The 22,019-nt window shown below is 38.6% G+C and overlaps 2 protein-coding genes across 2 annotated transcripts in view; both read left to right on the top strand.

Annotated features, from left to right (window-relative positions):
• Positions 1-22,019, top strand: part of LOC136841781 (mucin-2-like) — a 244,327-nt gene that overhangs the window by 158,581 nt on the left and 63,727 nt on the right. The window lies entirely within an intron of this gene.
• On the top strand, positions 1,403-11,468 carry LOC136842137 (uncharacterized). The gene is made up of 7 exons (XM_067109496.1): positions 1,403-1,429; positions 1,855-1,992; positions 3,695-3,871; positions 4,167-4,211; positions 4,313-4,424; positions 10,820-10,948; positions 11,356-11,468. The coding sequence occupies exons 1-7, from the start codon at positions 1,403-1,405 to the stop codon at positions 11,466-11,468; spliced, it is 741 nt and encodes a 246-aa protein (XP_066965597.1).

Raw genomic sequence — 22,019 nt, 5'->3', positions numbered from 1 at the left:
CAATGATAGTTAACCCACGTGCAAACTACCGTTGCAACAGTTCGGACATAAACAATGCACCAATAATAGCCTCGACTTGGGAAACAGCAAATTGCTGTTTAACTCAAAACTCACTCACATTATACAAAAGGTGGTGATACGAATTTGCGGATTTTTATTTCAGTTCAATACAGGATGAGGAAGTGACGATAACTGCTCAAATAGGAAAGCCTGTTCCTGTTTCCAGAGCCTGTACATGAATTTTTATTATAAGTGAAACGAATTATAGTTGTGATGGTTCACAGTATTTTAATTTTTATTTTATCTAGTTTCATTATACTTTCTCGCTTTTTTCATTACACATGCATACATAAATATACATATGTATATATATATATATATATATATATATATATATATATATATATATATATATATATATATATATATATATATATATATGTTTCTTTATATATATATATATATATATATATACTTTATATATATATATATGCACATGCACACACACATCGTCCCACGTGGAATAAGTGAAATTTAAAAAATGTATCGTTGAGTGTCTTTTTTAAACAAACATAACTATATAATTGGGTCCCAAGTGCAAACACACACACATATACATTATATGTATTTTTTCAAAATATATATATATATATGTATATTGAATAAAAATATACATGTAAGGTGTATGTGTGTGCGTGTGTGTGTGTTTGCATTTGAGACCCAATTATATAGTTGTGTTTGTTTAAAAGAGACACCAAGTTATACATTTTTAAAATTTCACTTATTCCACATGGGATGATGACAAACCTAGCCAATGGTCAGTACTGCCAACTCCAGCTATAAACTGAACACCCGAAGGGGCCTGATTGGTCGCTTCTGTTATTGCCTTGTCATTCATAAAATATTAATTTATGTCGACTGAAACATTTACCATCATTGTAATTTAGCAATGTTCAATCAACTTACATAAAATTTATTACATTTGATTAACAAGAAAATATATTTTTTGGCCTTTGAAGACCGAGGAAGAGAATAAGAAATGCTAAAAATTATTTTGGGTCCTATTTCATCGCATCTAAAACGGTGGTAGTTGTTATCTCATTTCTGAGAAATTTTAATATATGCTAGAATAAACTTTTAGCTTTCCAATGGTACCACTTTAATGATAATAAAAATTACACGGGTAAAACTAGAAAGCATTTTGTGGAAACTTCCAGTTCGTCTAACTCTTCAACTGTTCACCGAGTAAATGACCAAGACCTGAGCGTAAACAATTGGGTCGGCCCGTCTAGACCAGAGAGGGTTAATCCTTGGACCAATCACAGCTTAGGTCTACTTTTCCATCTGCATGTAGAGACAAAATGATTGTAAATCCAAATTGTAAACCAGTAGTCACTTGAAAATGCCACAGAGTGGAGAAACAGCTGTCGTGACAGAAAACAATTAATGGAACAAAGAGGCTTGTGTGTTCTTCACCGAAGATTGACGCCTGAGAATCAGAAAAAACTCTGACAATATGAGGTTCCAGCAAAAACCATTGTTTTACAAAGCAATTACTTTCAATGAAAATTGTCTTAAGAGAAAAACTATGCCCTAATATATATATATATATATATATATATATATATATATATATATATATATATATATATATATATATATGCTATATATATATATATATATATATGTATATATATATATATGTATATATATATATATAACTATGCCTATCTTTCTCTATATATGCATATGCATTGTGTACTTCAAAAGGAATTTAACAGGTTTTCAGTTTACTTTACATGTATGAAATATTTTGTTATTTCATGTCAGCTGAATTTTATTTTCATTTTGCAGATTTTGGTTAATGGGGTACTATACGAGATTCTGGATCACAAACCCACATTTGTGAAGGAAGGCTCAGTAGAGCATCCAGTGTTAGCCTGGAGGTACAGCAGTGAATGCATTCGCCTTATTGGGTCAAGTAAAATAGCTGTTAGTATCCAATGTATTTTTCTTTATTTATGATATAAAGAAATTTTTTTAAAATCTATATTATCTTTCTAGTATCGTTATTGATTGGCTTTCTTTGTGATAAGATTAAAGTTCTGAGAGGTAAGTTTAATTGAGTGTTTTAAGTTATGACTCACCCATAGATAATATTATTCTTGTGACTTCAGTTGTTGAGCATGTTGTATGTACACATGCACACATACACAGACTGAGACTGATGGGTAAGAAAAGTTCTGGCTGAACACTGCTAGCAGTTTATACCAATACTTTGTTTCTTTATGTGTTCAGTTTTTTTGTTTGCTTGTTTTTCAACTAAAGGAAAGCTTATTTATTATGAAAAGAATTTTGTTTGTAAATTTAAGCACTCATGAATTCATTGTCACTGTCATAGTTATCCACCTGAGGTGGGATGAGGGAAGGGAGTGAGGATGAGGATTGGAGACACACACACATGCAGTCAGTGAGAGAATGAAATTTTTATGATGAAGTCATGACGTATCTTTCTCTGTCACTCAAAAGTGAGAAACAGAATAACGTGTAATGATGTTGCTTTCAAGCCAGTAACAGTTGTGAAAACTCCCAATGAGACGAAGGCCCACCCCCCCAAATCAGTTCTCCCAGTCCTTCCACCATGTAAGTGCCCCCCCCACAAAAAAGAATGAACAGAATTATTTTTTAAGTGGCAGTGCTGCTTTTAAACCATCAACAGTCAAAAGCTCCCATGCAGACAAGGTGCCTTCCTGCCCTCCCTACTCAGCTTACCTATCCCCCGCAAAATGCTTACTCTGGCCTAACGTGCCACAATACCCTTCCTCAGTGTGCTTATCACTGGAAACATCATTAACGTTGACTCTCCTACATGTTTAGTATTGCCAGTAGGTTGACTTTTATATATATATAACATATATATATATATATATATATATATATATATATATATATATATATATATATATATATATATATATATAATATATATATATATATATATATATATATATATATCTTCTGCTTCCTCGTCTTTAACGTGCATTTTTCCCATTATTATATGGGGTAGGCACGATGCCTTCTTTTGAAGGACTTTGATTTGGCGGTGGGGTACAGGCCGTAGCCTCGTCGGCTGCCCTGCCTGACATGCTTAGACATTAGTGAAGATGTGTACATGTTACCAAATTATATATATATATATATATATATATATATATATATATATATATATATATATATATATATATATATATATATATATATATATATATATATATTTTGGATTATGACAATTTTGGCTTACGACATAGCGTCGGAACAGAACCCGTCATAAATAGGGGACTGCCTGTAATATATATATATATATATATATATATATATATATATATATATATATATATATATATATATATATATATATTATATAATATATATATATTTTATATATACGTACATACATACATATATATAATATATATATATATATATATATATATATATATATATATATATATATATATATATATATATATATATATAAAATCACATACACACACCATACATATGTAATGTTGATGTTAGGAATAACACAAATATGTATAAATACGGATATACACACACCATACATATGTAATGTTGATGTTGAGATAACACAAATATGTATAAATACAGATTAAATATTTACAAAACTTCTTAGGTGGAGAGATGTGTTTTGACTGTGTCTGTGTGGGCATCACCTGAATTCCTTGGGAAATTATATGGTCTCTGTGGTTACTACGATGGAAATGTCGATAATGACTTCACCAAACGAGATGGAACTATCTCTGCATTAGAAAACTATCCCACAGGAGTACAATTTCCAGACTCTTGGCAGGTATGGAAAATGTCTGGAACGAGTTAGTGCATGTAGCCCTTTCCAGTAACTTACCATTTTACTAATACTGCTGAATTATTTTATTTTTTAAAGAATTTTATTGATTAAACAAGACCAGTTTCTTCTTTGGTAAAGCTAAATGGGTCACCTTAAAGAGCTTGAAATTAGTCAGATCATATTCGGCGTTGGTTAGTATTCTTGTTTAATGATTTAATAGTGCCTTACAAAATTATGGAAGGAGAATGTATGTGAGAAAAAGAGACAGAGAATAAAACATTTGTAACTTTATTTGCAGACCACCACTTGTGGTAAGGGTGATTTGTCCCCTGGGCTAACAGAGGTAAGTAGTGAAGTAAGTTAAGATCCTGTATTTTAATGGAATTGAAATACAAATATCTCATTTATACAACAGTGTAGTGAACATTCATTTTCAATCCACAGGTTAAGAATTGCACCTTGGAAAAAGAGGTTGAAGACAGACTACGCAGCCAGTGTATTCAGACTGTTGAGGAATCAGGAAATCTATCTCAGGAGATGATCAGTGTTCTGATTGGTTGGTGTTTCATTCTTTTCATTGCGAAGAAAAAGAGAGAGAAAGAGACATACACAGAGAATAATCTCATAACTATTTAGTGGGTCTACCAAAGCATAGTGGTATTAAAGAATCATTGCTAAAATTAAGGGAACAGTATAAATGAAGGTCTGTTGAATCAGAGCAATTTTTAAGTTCAATCCTAAAGGTTGGTGCTTTAACTGAATATATTCAGACAACTGTCTTTTGGTAAAATTGCTTAAGTTCCAGTTCTGCTATGTACAGTTTCTGTTTTGCACATTTTTGTGTTAGCATAAAAGATGGTGATAAATAATACTGTTTCAGTCTATTTCATCAGCTCAGAAAATGAAGAAGTAATGGTATAAAGGATGTATTAGAGAGTAATTTTAATTAATTTTTAAAAAGTAGATTAAAATTACAATGACGGTTACAGTCCAAAATTTCTGAAGAAAACCTAACGGAGAGCAGATTGAGATGAATATTTTAGAAGTGCAATAATCAAACTACAACTTTGAGAGGTGAAGCATGTCACTTTTCGTTTGGTAAGCAATTGGTAATCCCATGTTATGTAGCAAGTCAAAGAGCAATGCTCAATGAAGCATCAAGAAAGACAGAATATAATAAGGTGGTTGGCTCAAACTGTAGTAATGAACCAACGCATCTGTATATACAGATTCTTTGGTACCTACTCTGTTATGAGGAAACTCAGTTGAGAATCAATGCATGCTATCTCTTCATTAGTTAAAAGGTAAGGGATTACAGGTAAAGCAAAAGCAAAAACTGCATGGCCACTTGCATAGTCGTGCATACAGACGTAATTAGCTTTAGATATGAACTTTGTAAGAAAGTTTGTTTCACTACACCTCACTCATAAACTACAAAGCTAACTAGGCACTGGAAAAGATCTTCATACTAACGAAAGGTAATAGAATATATTCTAGCTAAGTTGATGTTAACCTAAAGATTTTAGGTTTGGTTTCCCCAAAAAAGTTTTTTCTTGAGTTTCATCTATATATGTATATAAAATATATATTATATATATATATATATATATATATATATATATATATATATGTATATATATATATATATATATATATATATATAAAGTAAAAGTGAAATTTTGGTGTAATCAGGTTTTCTGTACAGCTGCTACAGCATATAATCAAGGCCACCAGAAATAGATCTGTCGTTCGGTGGTCTCAGTATGATGCTGTATGAACCGCAGCCCATGAAAATTTAACCACTGCCTGGTTGTGGCTTATTCTATATCGTTGCCAGATGCACTATTATGGCTAACTTTAACCTTAAATAAAATAAAAACTGCTGAGGCTAGAGGGCTGCAGTTTGGTATGTTTGATGATTGGAGGGTGGATGATCAGTATACCAATTTGCAGCCCTCTAGCCTTGGTAGTTTTTAAGATCTGAGGGCAGACAGGAAAAAGTGCAGACAGACGAACAAAACTGGCACAATAGTTTTCTTTTACAGAAAACTAAAATGGATGTATGTGTGTGTGTGTGTGTGTGTATGTATGTTCCAGCATAATTCTGAAATGCATTGAGTAATGCCAACCAAACTTGGTACTGTATACATATGATTTACTATCTGGAAGAGAATACTGTGGCGGTAAGACATCACTAGTACCATAGGGGGTGGGGGTGAGAAGTGCTTCCCTGAAATGGGTGTGGTTCTACCCATAGACTTAGGAACTAAATAAACTCTGCGGGTTTATCATATCTCACTTTGGTAAACATATGACTGACTATCTGGAAAAGAATGCTGTGTGGGTAAGACATCATTGGCACCAAAGGGGGTGACAGGTAAAAATAACCGAAAACAACAGATATTAGTTTTCGAGGTCGCTGAGATGAATAGTGACACTCCCAATGCCCTTCAAGTCCAAGTTCAGCCCCAATAAGAAAGGGGGGGGATGAGAAGGGGTGAAAAATAAAATGTCAAAAAGGACAAATATTAGTGTCTAATCCATAGTTTTTGAGGTTGCTGAGATGAATAGTAACACTCCCAATGCCCTTTAAGTCCAAGTTCAGCCCTGATAGGAATGGGGGCTGAGAAGGGGTGAAATATAAAATATCAAAAATGCTGGACAGTATAACTGAAACAACTATTTTAACAGGAAAGGAAAGAGTGAGAGAGAGAGGTGAGTAGGGGGTGTTAGGGGAGGAGAAAAGGGAAAGAGTGCGGGAGGGTTGGAGAGAAAGAGAGAGTTTATAAGTTGTCATTCACAGTTTTCCCAGGCAGCACCAGGTTGGTCAGCTAGTATTAGAAACCCTTCTAGTTGATGGTTAAAAGTCATAGTTTGCAGGCATCAAAGATATTGTAGGAATGTAGGAAACCAGCTTTCCAAACAAGCCCTACAGGCAGAATGAATGGAATTCAGTAAACCTGTCGCCATGCGACAACAAATAGAGGACAACAATCTTCTTTTTGGATGAAAATATTTGAGGACAGTGATACAAGTGTAACATTCCATTTATTAGTCATAGATAGAATGAGAAGAGTGTGTGTGTGTTATGAACAAATAATATTTTGATTGTTTAAAGATATGAAACACTCTGGCAATAAAACATATTTGACCATTTTACAAACTCGTGTAAAATGTGTGGGTTTTCTGAAAGTATTAACCTATTAATACCAAATTTTTTTCCCTTATCCATCAGTAATAAACATTTTTTATGAATTAATATTTAATAATAAATACCTAAACAAATTTAAATCACTATTTTATTCTAAAAATTTTGATTTTCAATTCTGTCCTTTTTTCTTTAGGACCATGGGTACATGAACCACTTTTGTTCAAGAAACATGTTTCCCAAAGGGCATAATTGATTTTAAAAAATACAAAGAAAGCTGCTTTTATTTATTTAAAAATCCAAATTAACCACAGATTACTACAGTATAACCAAAAATAAAATATAAATTCTTATTTACATATCCAGATGAGTTACACATTGGTGTGTATGCCAACTGGTAAAAAAATTCCCCAATATGGAGACTATTATCATAGCCTCCGTTCAAACAGGAATATGTTCAGTATAAGGAAAATATATTTTCTGTAATAACTTTTGAGGAAAATACCTTGGCCAACCAGAATTTTTGGGATCAGAATGTGATATAGCTACAAATAAGGTCTTGTTACAACCTTCTGAAAATTAGCAATATTATAGTATTTCCATTTGCAGAACAATGTACAGTCCAGAAACTAACCATTACAGTATCATGAATTTTAGTGAATAAACTAAAATACCACTTCTTAGATCTAATTAAGATGTGATATTTTATGAAAATTCAGTTTATGTATTATATTGGTATATGAGAAATGACTGAGAAACAAGTTTTGCCCTTCCATGGCTGTTGGACCATCTTTTTGGGTTCCAGAAGGTGGTGGTAAATTGATGATTGCCAGTTATGTTCTTGTTTTCATGCCATTTCAAAAGGAAATGAGTTGATTTTCTTCAAACCTGTGGTCATGTTCTCCCTTTTTAGGGGTATATCTTCCTTCAGAGGACATTGAATGTTGTGTTCGAATGTTCTACTTCTGTGATCCTGATTCCTGAGGATTTCCTTTGTACAAATAGATTATAACTAGGAAAAAAATTCATGATCTGGTGGGGTCTTAAGGCCACTGATCATAGATTAAAGCACTTTTGAACCTAGACTCTGGTTTTGGTAAAATTTATTTGCTCTCCTTGATATACAGTAAGTCCATGTGCAAACATCAGCCACTAGTTCCATCACTTAAAACCAAATCTTACAAGTTTACCTCTTATAAATTGCTTGAGAGAGTTCCTTCTGTAATATTTTGTGACTTGCTCATCTATTGACAGTTCCTCAGAGAACATCCCAAACTGCTTGAAATTCTGATTAAAATTTTAGCATCATGCAGAGATCTAAATTTAAATCCTTTATTTTCCTTTCTTCTTCTTCTTGGCTGTTTTCTGAATTGTTTTAACAAAATGAAGGTACTTTTGATGCCTAGGAATATATTCCTTGGCTTTATATTTCGAATAATCTAAGTTTTCAAGGTCTTCATCCATACTCCAGTAGTGCTGTTCACTTGATAATTTGTGCCACCCAGTAAAAAAGGATTGCAAAAAATTTCCCAAATAATTTGTGACGACTAAAGCAATGTAAATTTTTTGTTTGGAATAAGTTACAGATTCTCAGCAAATATCATTTAGCAATTCATTGCCAAGGAAAATTCAGGAATCACAACCAGGTTTTTGCCAAGAAGTTCATCTTAATAAAGTAATTTCATTATTTCATCTGTTCCATTAGCAGTTGGTGATGTGAATTTTGAGAAATTAGGCTCGTCATCTAAAATATTGTCAAAGTCCTCATCCATTAGTTCATATACTGGTGGGGGGATTCCCTTAGAAAACGGAAAGAAATGGACCTCAGTGACCATGGTCTTTATTGTAGGACCACACTATGAGTGCATGCTATATCTGAACAGAATTCTTTGAAGATTTTCTCAACTTGATAGGACAGTTACAACATTCATTTATTCTACATACAGATATTGGTTGGATACAAGTACAGTCTGACCTTTTTAATCTGGCATTCTTGGGACCAGGCCAACTGCCAGACCACAGAAAATTCCAGATGACAGAAGTCCCCCCTAAAAATCCTGCTATGCGAAGATAGTCTTGCCAGCTCATTCCCCATATATATGTTGCTGTGTTATCAAAAGTAGACAAAGTTTATGAATAATCACTGTCATTTGTTAGGTTTAGTTCCTTATGAAAATTTTGGCCTGCTCCATGAGGATCTCCCTGGAAATGTTTGCACCTTTGCTACATCAGAGCTTAACCACTTTATAAGTGCTTTGTCAAATTCTGATCTCCTGGCACCTTTCAATGTTTCCTGGCGCTTCAAAATTTTCTGGCTTTCTTTTCCAGCAAAAACGTAAAAATCTGCTGCTTTTGTTTGTTTAAACCTGCACATGTGTTCTTGGTGTTAGGTTTCTGTTTCCTAATAGTAGCAGTGATGACTTGAACCATCACTGGATGGTCTCTTGTTTGTCACTTTTTTTGTAAGTTGTATTTCAACAGAGATCTTTCACACTCACAATTGATTCCTGATCCCCTTTGTCTGCCGAGAGCAACCAGATTCACTGAACAGCAGCACCAATATGCAGTAAATATGCCTCGCTGTCGAACTTCTCGGTTCCAGGGTTCCTTTATTCCTCACACAGTTGGTCTGTGGAGCAGCCTCCTAGAGGACATTGTGCAATTGGAACTTCAGAAGTTCAAGTGAAAATGCAATGCATTACTACCCTAGTACTATTCTTCTTCCATTTTAATACATTTTTATCTATTTACCTATTTATTAATTTATTTTTTCTTTCTATACTTCCCTTTACTTCCTCTTACTTCTTCCTAGTGAATATCAAATTCTTTGGAAGATTGAATTTCAAGTCAGCGGCCCCTGTGTGCTTGTTCCATAAGAATAGGTTTCATCTACGGAAAATTAATAATATTGTGAGGGGGAGAGAGAGAGGGAAACTATTGGTCCCGATTAGGTTGTTACACCAACAGATATCCATTTGCAAAAGCCAAATAATACAGTTGTAATAAGAATAACTTTGTTTTACGTACTGTATGCAATTATATTTCATTCATTATTGTCAGGCACCATTTGCACTCTTGCTAATGTTTACATTCGTAAAATCATCACTTGGTTGCTTTATACCGACATCTTGACAGCCATTAGTTTCTAAGTGAAAAGCATTTTTGAGATTTTTTTTTCTTGTAAATAAGCGAAGCTGGGTTTAAAAATGCAACTTACTTTATTTATAAATACAGTAAATTAAATTAAAGTAAATAAAGGTGTGATTTTGCCAGTATTGGATGTTACTTTTGCTTCTTCCAATAAAAAAAATGCCAGATCATGGGAGTTGCCAGATCACAGAATGCCGGATTTAAGAGGTCAGACTGTACTACTTACCAAAAATTATAGTGTGCCCTTCACCTTAAGAATTTCACACTATACTGAAAATTGAGACAGCAAAATTGCCAGTATTCAGTAAAATGGAGATGTAATATTTAAAACACACTTCAGTCATATTGACTAATTAAATGCATATCAGGAAAATTCAATTGCTGGTGAGATATTTTTTATTTTTTGCTCCAAAGACAAAGGACCCTGAGTGCTAACAGGTTAACATTTCTAAAATAGTCTTGATAAAGTTTTAGGTGTTTTTGATAAAGCAACACAATTATGCAGGGCTTAGCAGCTGATCTGACATTCTTTAGACAGTACTTCATCCATTTCTAAAACACTACTAAAAGTTTTTATTGGAAAACATTAAAATCGATATTAGTTAAATCCTCCTTTAAAATATTACATATTACATTGACCTTTACTTTTGCAGACAACTGTGTATTAGATGTGTGCTCCATTTACCAAAATACATCTGGCAATGCAAGTGCTGTTCAAGAATGGCTGGGTGGAGTTAAAACATCCATGGAAGACATCAGTGATATACTTAATAAAACCACTGGTAATGATAATGTTAACTTTTACTTCACTGCAGTGGCACTTAATAAGTGATCTTGAACGCAAGGTTCTGAACATGCACCATTTTGAGGAAAGGGACATATTTTTGTAACAATGAAAAGTCAGCATATTTTCTTTAATAGATGGCTGTTTTTTATTATAAATTTATAGTTGTACTTTGTTTATTTGCTGTTATAATACTTGTATTCCTGACCACCTTTTCATTTTGAGAGGTAGGTCTCTGAAAGTGAAAAAATGAGATGGTAGCCATGGAATAGCAATTTTGGTTTGTATATTTTACTTCATACAACAGTGAACTGAATAGCTACTTTGATGATTTGTTATCCGCCTTTACAGGCAACTTAACTTTTTGCAAACCTTGGTCTAAACATTTATTTGACTTTTTTGCAGATAAGGATATATTACCAGGGATTTTGTTCAATGATTCTGTTGTCGCCACTACTGTAACGACCGAATTAACCACGTCAGATTTTCCAGGTGAAGGTGAGTTTGATATAGAATGAAAGGGATTGTTTGTCCCATATTACCACAGTTAACAAAATCAGTTAAACTCTGATGGAGAGTTTCTTAATGACTGCATTCAAGATTATATTAGAAGAGTAACTGCCTAGAATTTAAGGTAAAATTTCAAGTATTAAGGAAAAGCCACCTACTAAAAAACTTGCCTAGGAATTAGTGATACCAGAGGTATATGAGGGAATAGACTGCTTTTCAAGTACAAAGGTTTATATATAAAGCAATTGTGTCAAAGGAGTAAGGGAATGTGGAAGCAAGTTGAAAATTGAAGTCAGATTCAATAAATTTCATGTAATTCATTCATATAACTGCCATAATAGAAGTACAACTAAATATTCCAGAAAAGTGGAATTTCAACTCTTTAACCATAAAAGAAAGTTTGAAATTAGAATTTTAGAGAGTAAAGCCGTTTCAACTGAACCAGAAACTGGCCTTATCCTTTGTGTGCCACAGTTCAGGTACCTAACATATATGTCTTTAAAAGAATTTCCACAACCTGGTTCATTTGATTGAATCTCTAATAATTATTATTCACAGTGGTGTTTCTTACTTTATGAAATACTAAGATATTTATGACAGCAGTTTCGTCCAGAATGTGTAAATTGTTGAAACGTCAGAAGTTCAATTATCCAAATTAATAGAGCCAAGGGTCTGTCAGATATGGGCGAGATCTGAATAATGGCCTCTAAAAAAATATAGGGCTGTTCAAGAGCAGCTCTGTACCCTTCCTCACTTAACCTTGTCAATACCAGATAGCTGTAAACACTCGGTATACTTATAAACAACAACCACCACACTTTAAACTGACAACTTTGTATGCAAAAGGCAATTAGCTACCTTTTTCCCCATATTTGTAACAAAATATACTGTAAAAATGCACTTAGAAAAGAAGTGCAACCCCTTCATTTTTTTTCTCTTGTAAATGGCACACGTTGGTAGGCAGGTAGCCTACCTGTGTTTACCCACAGCCTACCATGGTTTTATGATCACTAGTGTATTATTATACAGCAACTTCCTTATCAAATGTTACCATACTGTATTGTATTACCATACATGAGATAGAAATGTGAACGCTATGTCTGAACTATAGACCTAGGCTATCCCAGGTATTACATTCATAGTATCCATTTGCAAGCCATCTGATCCTCCCACCCAACATGGAAACTTCTTGAGGCCTCCCCCAACCCCCAGAACTCTTTCCCAGTCATTCTGAGCATCAGCAGTGTTACTAATATTTTCTTGAGGCCGCGCAGCGTTCGGGATAATTGAGGGATTACTGTATAATTATATATATATATATACACACTATTATATATATATATACTGTATATATTATAAAGTAATCTGTCAATTTTCTGGATTAATAGAGCCAAAGGCATGTTGGATAAGGGAGAAATCCAGATACATTTTAACTGAAAACTTGATGCAAAAGCAATTACCTACCTTATTTTCAGATGTTTTTAATCAACCCCCTTCTTTTTCTCTTGTATATAACATGCAATGTGGCAGGCTACACAATGTTTTCATTCATGCCAGCAGCCCTTTGTTGACAAAACTACACCAAGGTAAACTCCTCAATGTCCTCGTATAGCTGTCTTCTTACCAAAGTCTGTCACGTACTTCTACAACTTGTCATGGGGAGTCTTGATATCGTACAAGGTTGACCAGGCAGTGCTGTACTCCTCCATGATATATTACCTAGACCAACCTAGCTCCATCCTACCAAAAATGTAGAGTTTCTGTCGAATGGTCAACACCTTCCTTGCCCTCCTAGGATGAAGTGGTGACATAAAATGAACAGCACAACACAAGCAGGACCTGCAATACTTTGGGCACTGCAGTAAAAGCCACATGCTTAGGAGATATCATTGCAAAAACAATCCACTCAAGAACAGCTCAAGCAAATAAGACTAATCAAGCACAACTGTATGTACAAAGAAGGAAAAAGGTGTTTGTTACCGAGTTAGCATAAAATTACAGTGACATATGTTTTCTGCCAATGGTCAGAAGACCTACAAAAAACACGGTTGCTTGTCCATCCCCCATGCACCGTATACCCTACAGTATTAAGCTGATGATGTAACCATATTAGCCAATAAAAAGCGATAGTGATCTTTCATGACATATTCAGTGACATTGTGCTTTTAAGCCAATAACAGTCGTGGAAGCTAACTCTTCCTCTCTATGTCTTTCACATTTTGTATGTTCAAGTGTATATTTCTTAGTGCATTATCACTTGTAGCTTTTTATTTTGCTTTGCTTGATTCACTGTACAGTACCCTTCACTTTGAGAATGATCCCTGATTATAGAATGAGGTGGTCTTGCCACATTAATTACTGATGTGCTTAGACAATATTGTCTGGTAATGCCTTTCACTTTTCCTGATATATGGGGTATTACAGCAGCTCACATGTTTATAAACACCAGAACAGAGGTCAACTGAAATTTTATCTTCAAACTTGTGAAAATGTCTTCACACACAGGATGAAAAAAGAATTTTCACCAAACATGCAGATAAAATTCAAGAATTAGTTTCGGTCCTGAGGAAGTTTTATATTTTGAAATTGTGTTCCTAAGTAACAAGAGAAAAAGATATTCTGACAGACTGTGGCGTTCTTGTAACGACAACATGATTTTATTGGTCATCTTTCCTATTTATATTTCTGTACAATTATATGGAAACCTAATGCTATAAGGTAGATAACATTGGGTTCCCTTATAATTTTGTTAAGTCCATAGACTACACTGCTTGGAATCAGAGGTTAAGATATGTATTACAGTATTTCTATGAGGCTAGTGTGAATTGGTATGAATTCTACTGGTGGTTTAATAACTATCAGTGGTGTAACAAGTATTTGCAATAATAATGATGGCTATACATCTGTCAGTAACTCACTCTACACAGCCAGATGCTAAAGGTTTGTGTGTACTGTAAATATCACTGAAGAAATCCAGGATGACTGTAAGTGCATGACCAGTTCTAAATATTTTAAATTAGATGTAACTTGCTGTATACTAGGGAATGTTGAATGGAAAATGTCTGGGGGTGGAAGAAACTATCGGAGAATATATCAGGAAAATGTCAGGGAGGAATGTAATAAGGCCCAGCAGGAACTAGCACTTATATGATCTTCTGTTTGCTTTGTCCGAGAACTCTTTACAGACTTTCAGTCTGAGCAACAGTACTTACTAGCATCACAATTTCTTTTATCATCCGGAAAACTAAGACTGGCTGTATTTGCTGGGTTCAGAAGGGGTGCCGGGTAAAGCAGAGTTGTAGGGAGGCAGAGAAGCAGTTGGGGGAACAAGACAAAGGTGTAGAAAAAGCCGGTTTGGGAGTAGGGACATGACCTCACAGTATCGCTCTAGTGTGCTTTCTAAGCCTAAGCTTTTTCTAATTTATCCAAATGATCAATTAACATTCATTTACTTGATCTAGTCCTAACTCTGCCTCGCAAGTCAGAGTCGAGAACATACTTGTCCACGGCAATGAAAAAAAACAGAATTTTCGTCATATTTAAAGAGAGTCAACCTAGTATTACAGCCTTTTTGCTACAATACCAGTTACTGGTCACACTTGTGAATGCCATAATGAATTAAAAAAGAATTGAAAAGGCTAAACTCAAACTAAACAAAGCTATGAAAAATGTTCAGGAGATACAAATGAAAAAATCTTGCAAATCCTTTGATGACCTTAAACCACCATTTGGTGAAACTTCTCTGGATCAACAAAGCAAAGCTGCTGAACAATCAATGATCAGTTATCAGCAGCAGGGAAACGAACTGAGCTCTTTAGCTACATTGCATTTATCTTTCTTCCTGAAAGTGGGTGGGGCACTTATAAACCGGGCGAGAAAAAACATGCAGGTTTCAAGTTATTGGTAACGTTTAAATTGGGCCTGTAACATGTGTTTGTGGTAGATCATATATAAAGCTAAAACTACAGACACTTTGAACATGTTGTGAGCAATGGTCAGCTCAATGCAGAATTGCATAGTCTTTGCTCAAAAAAGCAAGAAAGGCAGCCACTTCAAGGAGGAGCCTCTATGGTTGCATATGACCCATATCTTCTGTGAGGATGGGAAGGTGAAATGCTAAAGCATACCTTGCCTGGCATGCTATCTGAAAACCATTTATCCACTTATACATGGTATTCTTAGACGAAAGAAGATAAAACCACTAGGAAAATTCTGAATAATCCCCAGATAGGTCACTCATCATAAATGGGGAAGCTGGAGAAGAAGGACTGCCGGACAGAGAAATCGAAAGTATTTGTGTAATTCAGTAGGCGGCCTCAGCAGCAGAGATTAGGTCCTGTCTAAATCTTCCTCTTTTGATGAGACCGGGGACAGTGAGGGTCTTCAGGCACTGAGGAAGAACTTGACTTCTTGGCATAACACTGGGATGCTGTATCATCACGTCAACTAAAACTGCTGTTGGGTGCTGAGATATGAATGATGCATCATCGACTACAAAAAATTTCAACCTTTGGTCAACTTTGACTCGACCGAAATGGTCGAAAAATGCAATTGTAAGCTAAAACTCTTACATTCTAGTAATATTCAATCATTTTCCTTCATTTTGCAACAAATTGGAGGTCTCTAGCACAATATTTCTATTTATGGTGAATTTTTGAAAAAAAATTTTTCCTTACGTCCGCTGGTAACTTTCGGCCGAAAAATTTCAGAAATTGTAGTCGATGTTGTGTTTTGGTAAAATTTTGCACTGTTTATATTAGCCATTAAGTAGTTTGTGTGAAAATCTTTTAATTTGTATAAACACAACAAAAATACAACCCATGGTTGTAGCACTATCAGATTTGATCAATCATTTTTATGATAAAATAAAGTTTGTTCTGCCACAGCAGTCCATCATCTATAACTCATATTCGAGACCCGACAGAAATTCAAGAACTGCGGCTGCATGATTGGTCAGAGTGGTTAGTACCCATTCCCGCTGCTGGGGCGGGTATGGAACCATTCCATTTTCTATTCAGATTTTCAAGTCTCAGAACTACACTGTCTCCTGAGGAGGAAGGTGGGTACTATGATTATATATATCTGCCGGGTAAAAGTATGAACAAGCTTTATTTTGTCTTAAAGTATCGTTTGTTCTGCAGGCACTTCCTGACAGATCTCCTCATATAGCTGATCCACCATTGGGTGGAAGAGTAAGAATGAGTTTGAAACAAACATATGTGTGATTGGCTACCTTGGTTCCTTACCTGTTAGCATTGCTGACTTAGTGATTACTGTCACCAAGTCTGCTTCTGCTTTACTAGAAGATAGCGGTAGGACCTCTCAAAGCTGGTGAGAAATCTGATGATCTGTCAGCAGTGAGACCACAATGTGACTAGACCGACCTTGCCAGCGAGACAGCGACAAGCGAAACAACCCTGGCCAAAGCCCAGTTAGTCATAGATAAATAGCATAAACTAAGGACTGGGCGTACACTGGTGGAGACAGCAACCATAAAACAACACTACTAATATATTTAAAAAGCTTACACACAAACAAAATTAAAGGAGAGGATGAGTCGCTTTGCCCCAGGGAGTGTTCTTGAAGCATGAGCTATTAGCACAGCAATTCTCATAGGGCGTCTTTACTTCCATTAAGATAATGAGAAGCGAAGACAAGAATTGCTTCGTAAGCGTGGCACAGAATGTCATTGAGACTGGTTTTATGGAAGCCTGGTGCTCAATGATATACTTAAGTGAGCCCTTGACCTTCAAAGATCCTCAAATCCTCGTCTACACACTGGAATGACGTCTGTGTTAGTTTTCTTAAAAAGAGCATCAGGGCATTCTTCCGAAGAGAGGTATATCAGGCCTCTTGTAGCATAAGGTGTTAGAAGGACCTCTACAATCCTGGGTCCTCTGTAAAGTAAAATTCAGAGCCCTGATGACAGGGCACAGGTTCTCTCGGTTCTTGTCAGTGATCCGTGGCCTGTTGAAGGACCTGGGCCAGGGAAGCAGGTTCCATTCTTGGCAAAAACATGGGGCTCAGAAGGCAGACTGCATCAGGGCCTCTAAAACCCTATAATCTTGCTGATGGCTTGAGTTCCTCGCTCTCTTCGCAAATTAAGCCAGAGCAGTTAGGGAAAATAGAAAGCTTTTTCTTGGTTCGTCGCGGAAGGGCTTGAATGCAAGGTTCAATCTGGACATCAGGAATTTTAGACCATCTAAATTCCGCAGGTAACTTAGGAGTGGCTGCACTTGAACGTCTCAAAAGATAACAGAAGATCATGAAGGTCTTTGTTTGTCTGGTAGTCAAAATCATGCCTAAAGGCCAGCTGGCAACCTTACTTCTATGTGTGAAGTGGTAGGACTGTCAGCTTTAAATCATTCCTCAAATAAAGGAAGTCTGCTATCTGGGACACAGAGGTTGTGGTAGAGAAATTCCACTTAAGTTTGCACCACTTCACAAAAATGACCTGCCACTTTGACTGGTACATAGCTGGGAGGAGACTCTCCTGGCGTTGGCGATGTATAGCCACTGGTTTAGAAAAACCTCTGCGCTCCTGAGCAACTTCGATAGTCTGAATGCAGTCAGACTCAGAGCGGAGAAAGGTTTTTGTGGTACCTCTTTCGAGAATGGGGTTGTTTAAAATCTGTTCTCTGAGAAGCGATTCTTGGAAAATCCACCAAGGAGTGTCATGACCTCTGTGGTCACCTCCTGAAGGCAAGGGCAGATCGTGTGTTCCTCTTGCGGTATCCTAAACTTCCTGATAGGCTCCCAGGACTCTTGGACGGAAGGCATCTGAGTCAGGCCCTTCAGTCAGGAAAGGCATCTGCTGCTAGGGGCTCCCGGGTCGAGCAGGAGGCAGTAAGAGGCAGCCTTGTGGTCCTTGGCGTTGCAAAGATGTCCACCAGGGGACGTCCCAAAGCTTCAAGCTCCTGACACACTTCGTTTAGAGTCCACTCTGTTGGAAGAAGCTGATGCTACTTGACTGAGAAGGTCGCAGCCCGTGCATTCTCGACCCCTGCTCACGAAAGCATTGGTGTTATGCCTGGCGAATGGGCCACAGCGGGATCTCTTTGGCAATCATGAACAGGACCGAGAATGAGTACCTCCTGCTTCTTGAGAATGCGCCAGGGTGCCCGTGGTGTTGTCCAGTTGTTCAGATCACATGCAGCAGGTTTTTCAGGCCCAGAAGAGCTAAGAGAATCGCTCCCAGTTCTTTAGATTGATGTGCCATGCACCTGTTCCCCTTTCAGGTGCTGACATTCCCTCCCCACCAGTGTTGCTCCCCGTCCAGAGCATGGGCCGGAAAACAGCATAGTGGGTTCTGAAGAGAGAGAGAGACCCACTTCACCCTTTACGAGGATCGAGAGCCACCACGAAGATAGTCCTTGACAGAGAAGTCCTGAGAGACTCCTCTAGATCCTCCTTGATGTCTTTGGTGTCAAAGGAAAAACTGGAGGGTCCTGGTCTGCAACCTCCCAGGGAAACAAACTACTCTAGCGATGAAATGGTCCCCAGCAGACTCATCCATTCCTCACGAGCGTCATTTCTTTCCCAGGAAGGCCAGGAAACTTTTGAAGCAGTGCTGACGTCCTGGGATGGAAAGGCTCGAAAAACCACTGAATCCATCTGAATCCCCAGATGAGAATGGTTGAGAGGATCAGATGTGTTACTCTCTAAATTGCAAAAGTCCCAGGGACTTCGTCAGCTCCAAAGTTGAATGTAAGTCCTCCAGACACCTTTCTTTCGATGAGGCTCGAATGAGCCAGTCATCCAGATAGAGCGAGATCCTTATGCCCGCAAGATGAAGCCACCGGGCAACGTTCCTCATCAGGACTGTGAACACCATAGGAGCTGTACTCAGTCGAGCAAAGCTCCTGGTCAAACACTTTCGTCCCCCAGGACAAACCTCAAATACTTTCTCGACCGAGGATGAATGGGACATGAAAATGTCGCGTCCTGGAGATCCAGAGGGCCATCAATCGCCTGGTCGCAGCGCGTGATAATAACAGACGGGGCGTCTCCATTGTGATTTTCTTTGATGACAAAATTATTTCTGTCTGCTGACGCGTCCAGGACTGAGTCTCCACCCCCCCGACTTCATTTGGAACCAGGAAGAGACGATTGTAGAAACCTGGAGACTCCAAATCCAGGACTCGCTCTATGGCTCTCTTCTCGATCATTTCTTCAGATCTAAAGGATCATTGCTTCTCAGACAGTAAAGGGCGACAGATCTCTGGGAGTTGAGGACAGGGGTTTTAGAGCGGGATCCTGTAACCTTTCTTGATTACATTGAGGACCAGGGAATCCGCCCCTCTTACTCTCAGGCTTCCAAAACAGGAAGCCTGGCTTCTACTGGAGTGTCTGGGGTTTAGAAAGTCACTTCTTGCCTTTGGTTAGAGGGCTCCGCCTCTGGAGAGGCCTCTTCCTGCAGAAAGGATCTGGGAGGAAGATTTCCCCGCGAAGGGCTTCTGTCTCTTGGGGTTGGTCCTGCGATGACGTGGATGGGACACTAGGACGTCTGGAAGACTGTGCAAGGAGGTCCTGAGTAGCCTTCTCCTTAAGGCTGGAGGCGAGATCCTTGACTAGCGGCTGGGGGAAGAGATGGCTAGACAGAGGGGCGAAAAGCAATTCAGCCCTCTGAACAGGGAGAAACGACTTTGCTGCAAATTGCATTGCAAGCCCTCTTCTTCAGGAGGTTGTACCAAATACAGAAACCAGTTCATCCGCACCATCTCTGACGGCCTTGTCCATGCAAGACAGCACACTGGACAGCTCCCCCAGAGAGATAGAATCTGGACTACGAGTCCTCAAATCCAAGGCCCCCAAGCACCAATCCAGAAAGTTAAAGACCTCCATAGTCCTGAAAAGGCCTTTCAGATGGTGGTCAGTCTCAGAAAGCGTCCAGGACACTTTCGCCGAAGAAAGGAGAGACCTCCTCGAAGCATCAACGAGACTCACAAAGTCGCCTTGAGAGAGGACCCTTGGTCAATTTCACTCTCCGTCTCATACCAAATTCAGCTATCCCGCACAATCTAGGCGAGGGTAGGCGAAGGAAGATTTCCCTTGAGACTTCCTATCTTCCCATCCCAAAGTTGACTTTCTTGAATGCTTTCTAGTAGCAAGAAGTCTTCATTTGCAGAAGCCAGACAATTTCACTCACCTTCGAAGAAGCTAACTTTGCGAAGGGGAAAGGAGTGGGGCAGAAAGGCTGAAATTTATCTGAAATAGCTCCTTCAGCATATTGGCAAAACCTGGTAGTCAAAAGGAGAAAAGATGATGACCGAGGGGCTGCTCCTGCTCTGCAGAGTCCGACTCCTGAGACAAGCCTCCTCTTCGGCCGGGAGTGACAGGAGGTCTTCGGGACTTGAGGAGACTAAGACGCTGGGTCGATTCGGCCAAGACCTCTTCTTGTGGGAAGAAGCGAAGAAAACTCTGGAGCAACCCGCGCAGCGTCTGGCGACCCGTCCTGCCTCTCCAAGCTGCCGACGTCTGAGCGAGAGTCTGGCGAGCTTCCTGACGAGCGTACAGTGAACAGCATCGTGCGAGAGTCTGAAGCGGGAAGAGAGAAGCGTCTGGTGAGCGTCCTGCTGAACGTCTGCGAATAGCGCGATGAAGCAAGAGGAGTGTCAGAAAAGAAGCGTCTCGCGCGAACTCTTACTAGTAGCTGCAGAGCTGCAGAGGCGTCTAATCCAGCCAGCCGAAGTCGGGAACAGCGGCCTGAGGCGTCGCACGACGAGGGCAAGGAAAGCCCGATGATCTGACGAGCGATGAGGCGGCCTACGAGAACCCGCCCAGGAGAGAGGCGAGCGAAGAGCAGGAGGAGACCTCTTAGATCTCTTAACTGGCGTCAAATCCCTTCTACGAGCGCCCTCGAGGGCTCCGACTCCTTAGCAGCGAGAAGGGCTAACTGCGCTGCATATCCTGGAAGATGCTTGAGGAATTTCTCAGGAGAAGGGCTGCTCTTTATGAAGGAAAGAGAGGGGAAGGAGGCGTCACCACTCCTTCTACCATAGACGCGACAGCTCTCTTCTTGAGGAGCGGCTGGGGCGTTCAAAACGTCCTCCTCAGAAAGAAAGTCCTGGTCCTCTTCTGCGCGGCAAGTCGTTGCAGCAGTCAGGTGAAGACTCTGAGCACGAGAAGGAGCGCGTCCTCTCTGCGAAGCTCCTCCTGAGCAGACGGAGTCAACTGGCTGACCCCTTGCGTGGAGAGGGGGGCGCCTTGGGGACGGCTTGGTCTTTAAGGACCCGTCTTGTGGCATGATCCTTGGCAGCCTGGGAAAGCGTCAATAAGGCCTGCGAAGGGCGCCAGATCGGTGGGGGGTCCCCGTAACCCTCTTGTGGCTTTCGACATGCCCATTCCCTAAGTCCTGGGAGTTCGGCAGAGGTCCAGGCCTAGAGGCATTATAGGGCCGATCTGATGCCCCCTCCACAACACTAGGGGGATCACTGCATTTTCAATAGCCAACACCTTAGACTCCGAGAATGCGAATGGGCTCAAAATCTGCGCAAGGGCATTACCTTCCGCAGACGCAATCACAGGGTTCGAAGGCGACTCTACAGGGAAAGGTGAAG

Source organism: Macrobrachium rosenbergii, chromosome 9 (assembly GCF_040412425.1).
Source record: "Macrobrachium rosenbergii isolate ZJJX-2024 chromosome 9, ASM4041242v1, whole genome shotgun sequence".
In the NCBI taxonomy this organism is placed as follows: Eukaryota; Metazoa; Arthropoda; class Malacostraca; order Decapoda; family Palaemonidae; genus Macrobrachium; species Macrobrachium rosenbergii.
This window is presented reverse-complemented; position numbering and strand designations above follow the sequence as displayed.

Excerpts from the sequence above, each read along its gene's own strand:
- LOC136842137 (XM_067109496.1), top strand. The coding sequence starts at position 1,403 with ATGCCACAGAGTGGAGAAACAGCTGTC. Across the intron at positions 1,430-1,854 it reads AGAGTGGAGAAACAGCTGTC|ATTTTGGTTAATGGGGTACT; the intron begins GTGACAGAAAAC and ends TTCATTTTGCAG. Across the intron at positions 4,425-10,819 it reads GATGATCAGTGTTCTGATTG|ACAACTGTGTATTAGATGTG; the intron begins GTTGGTGTTTCA and ends TTACTTTTGCAG.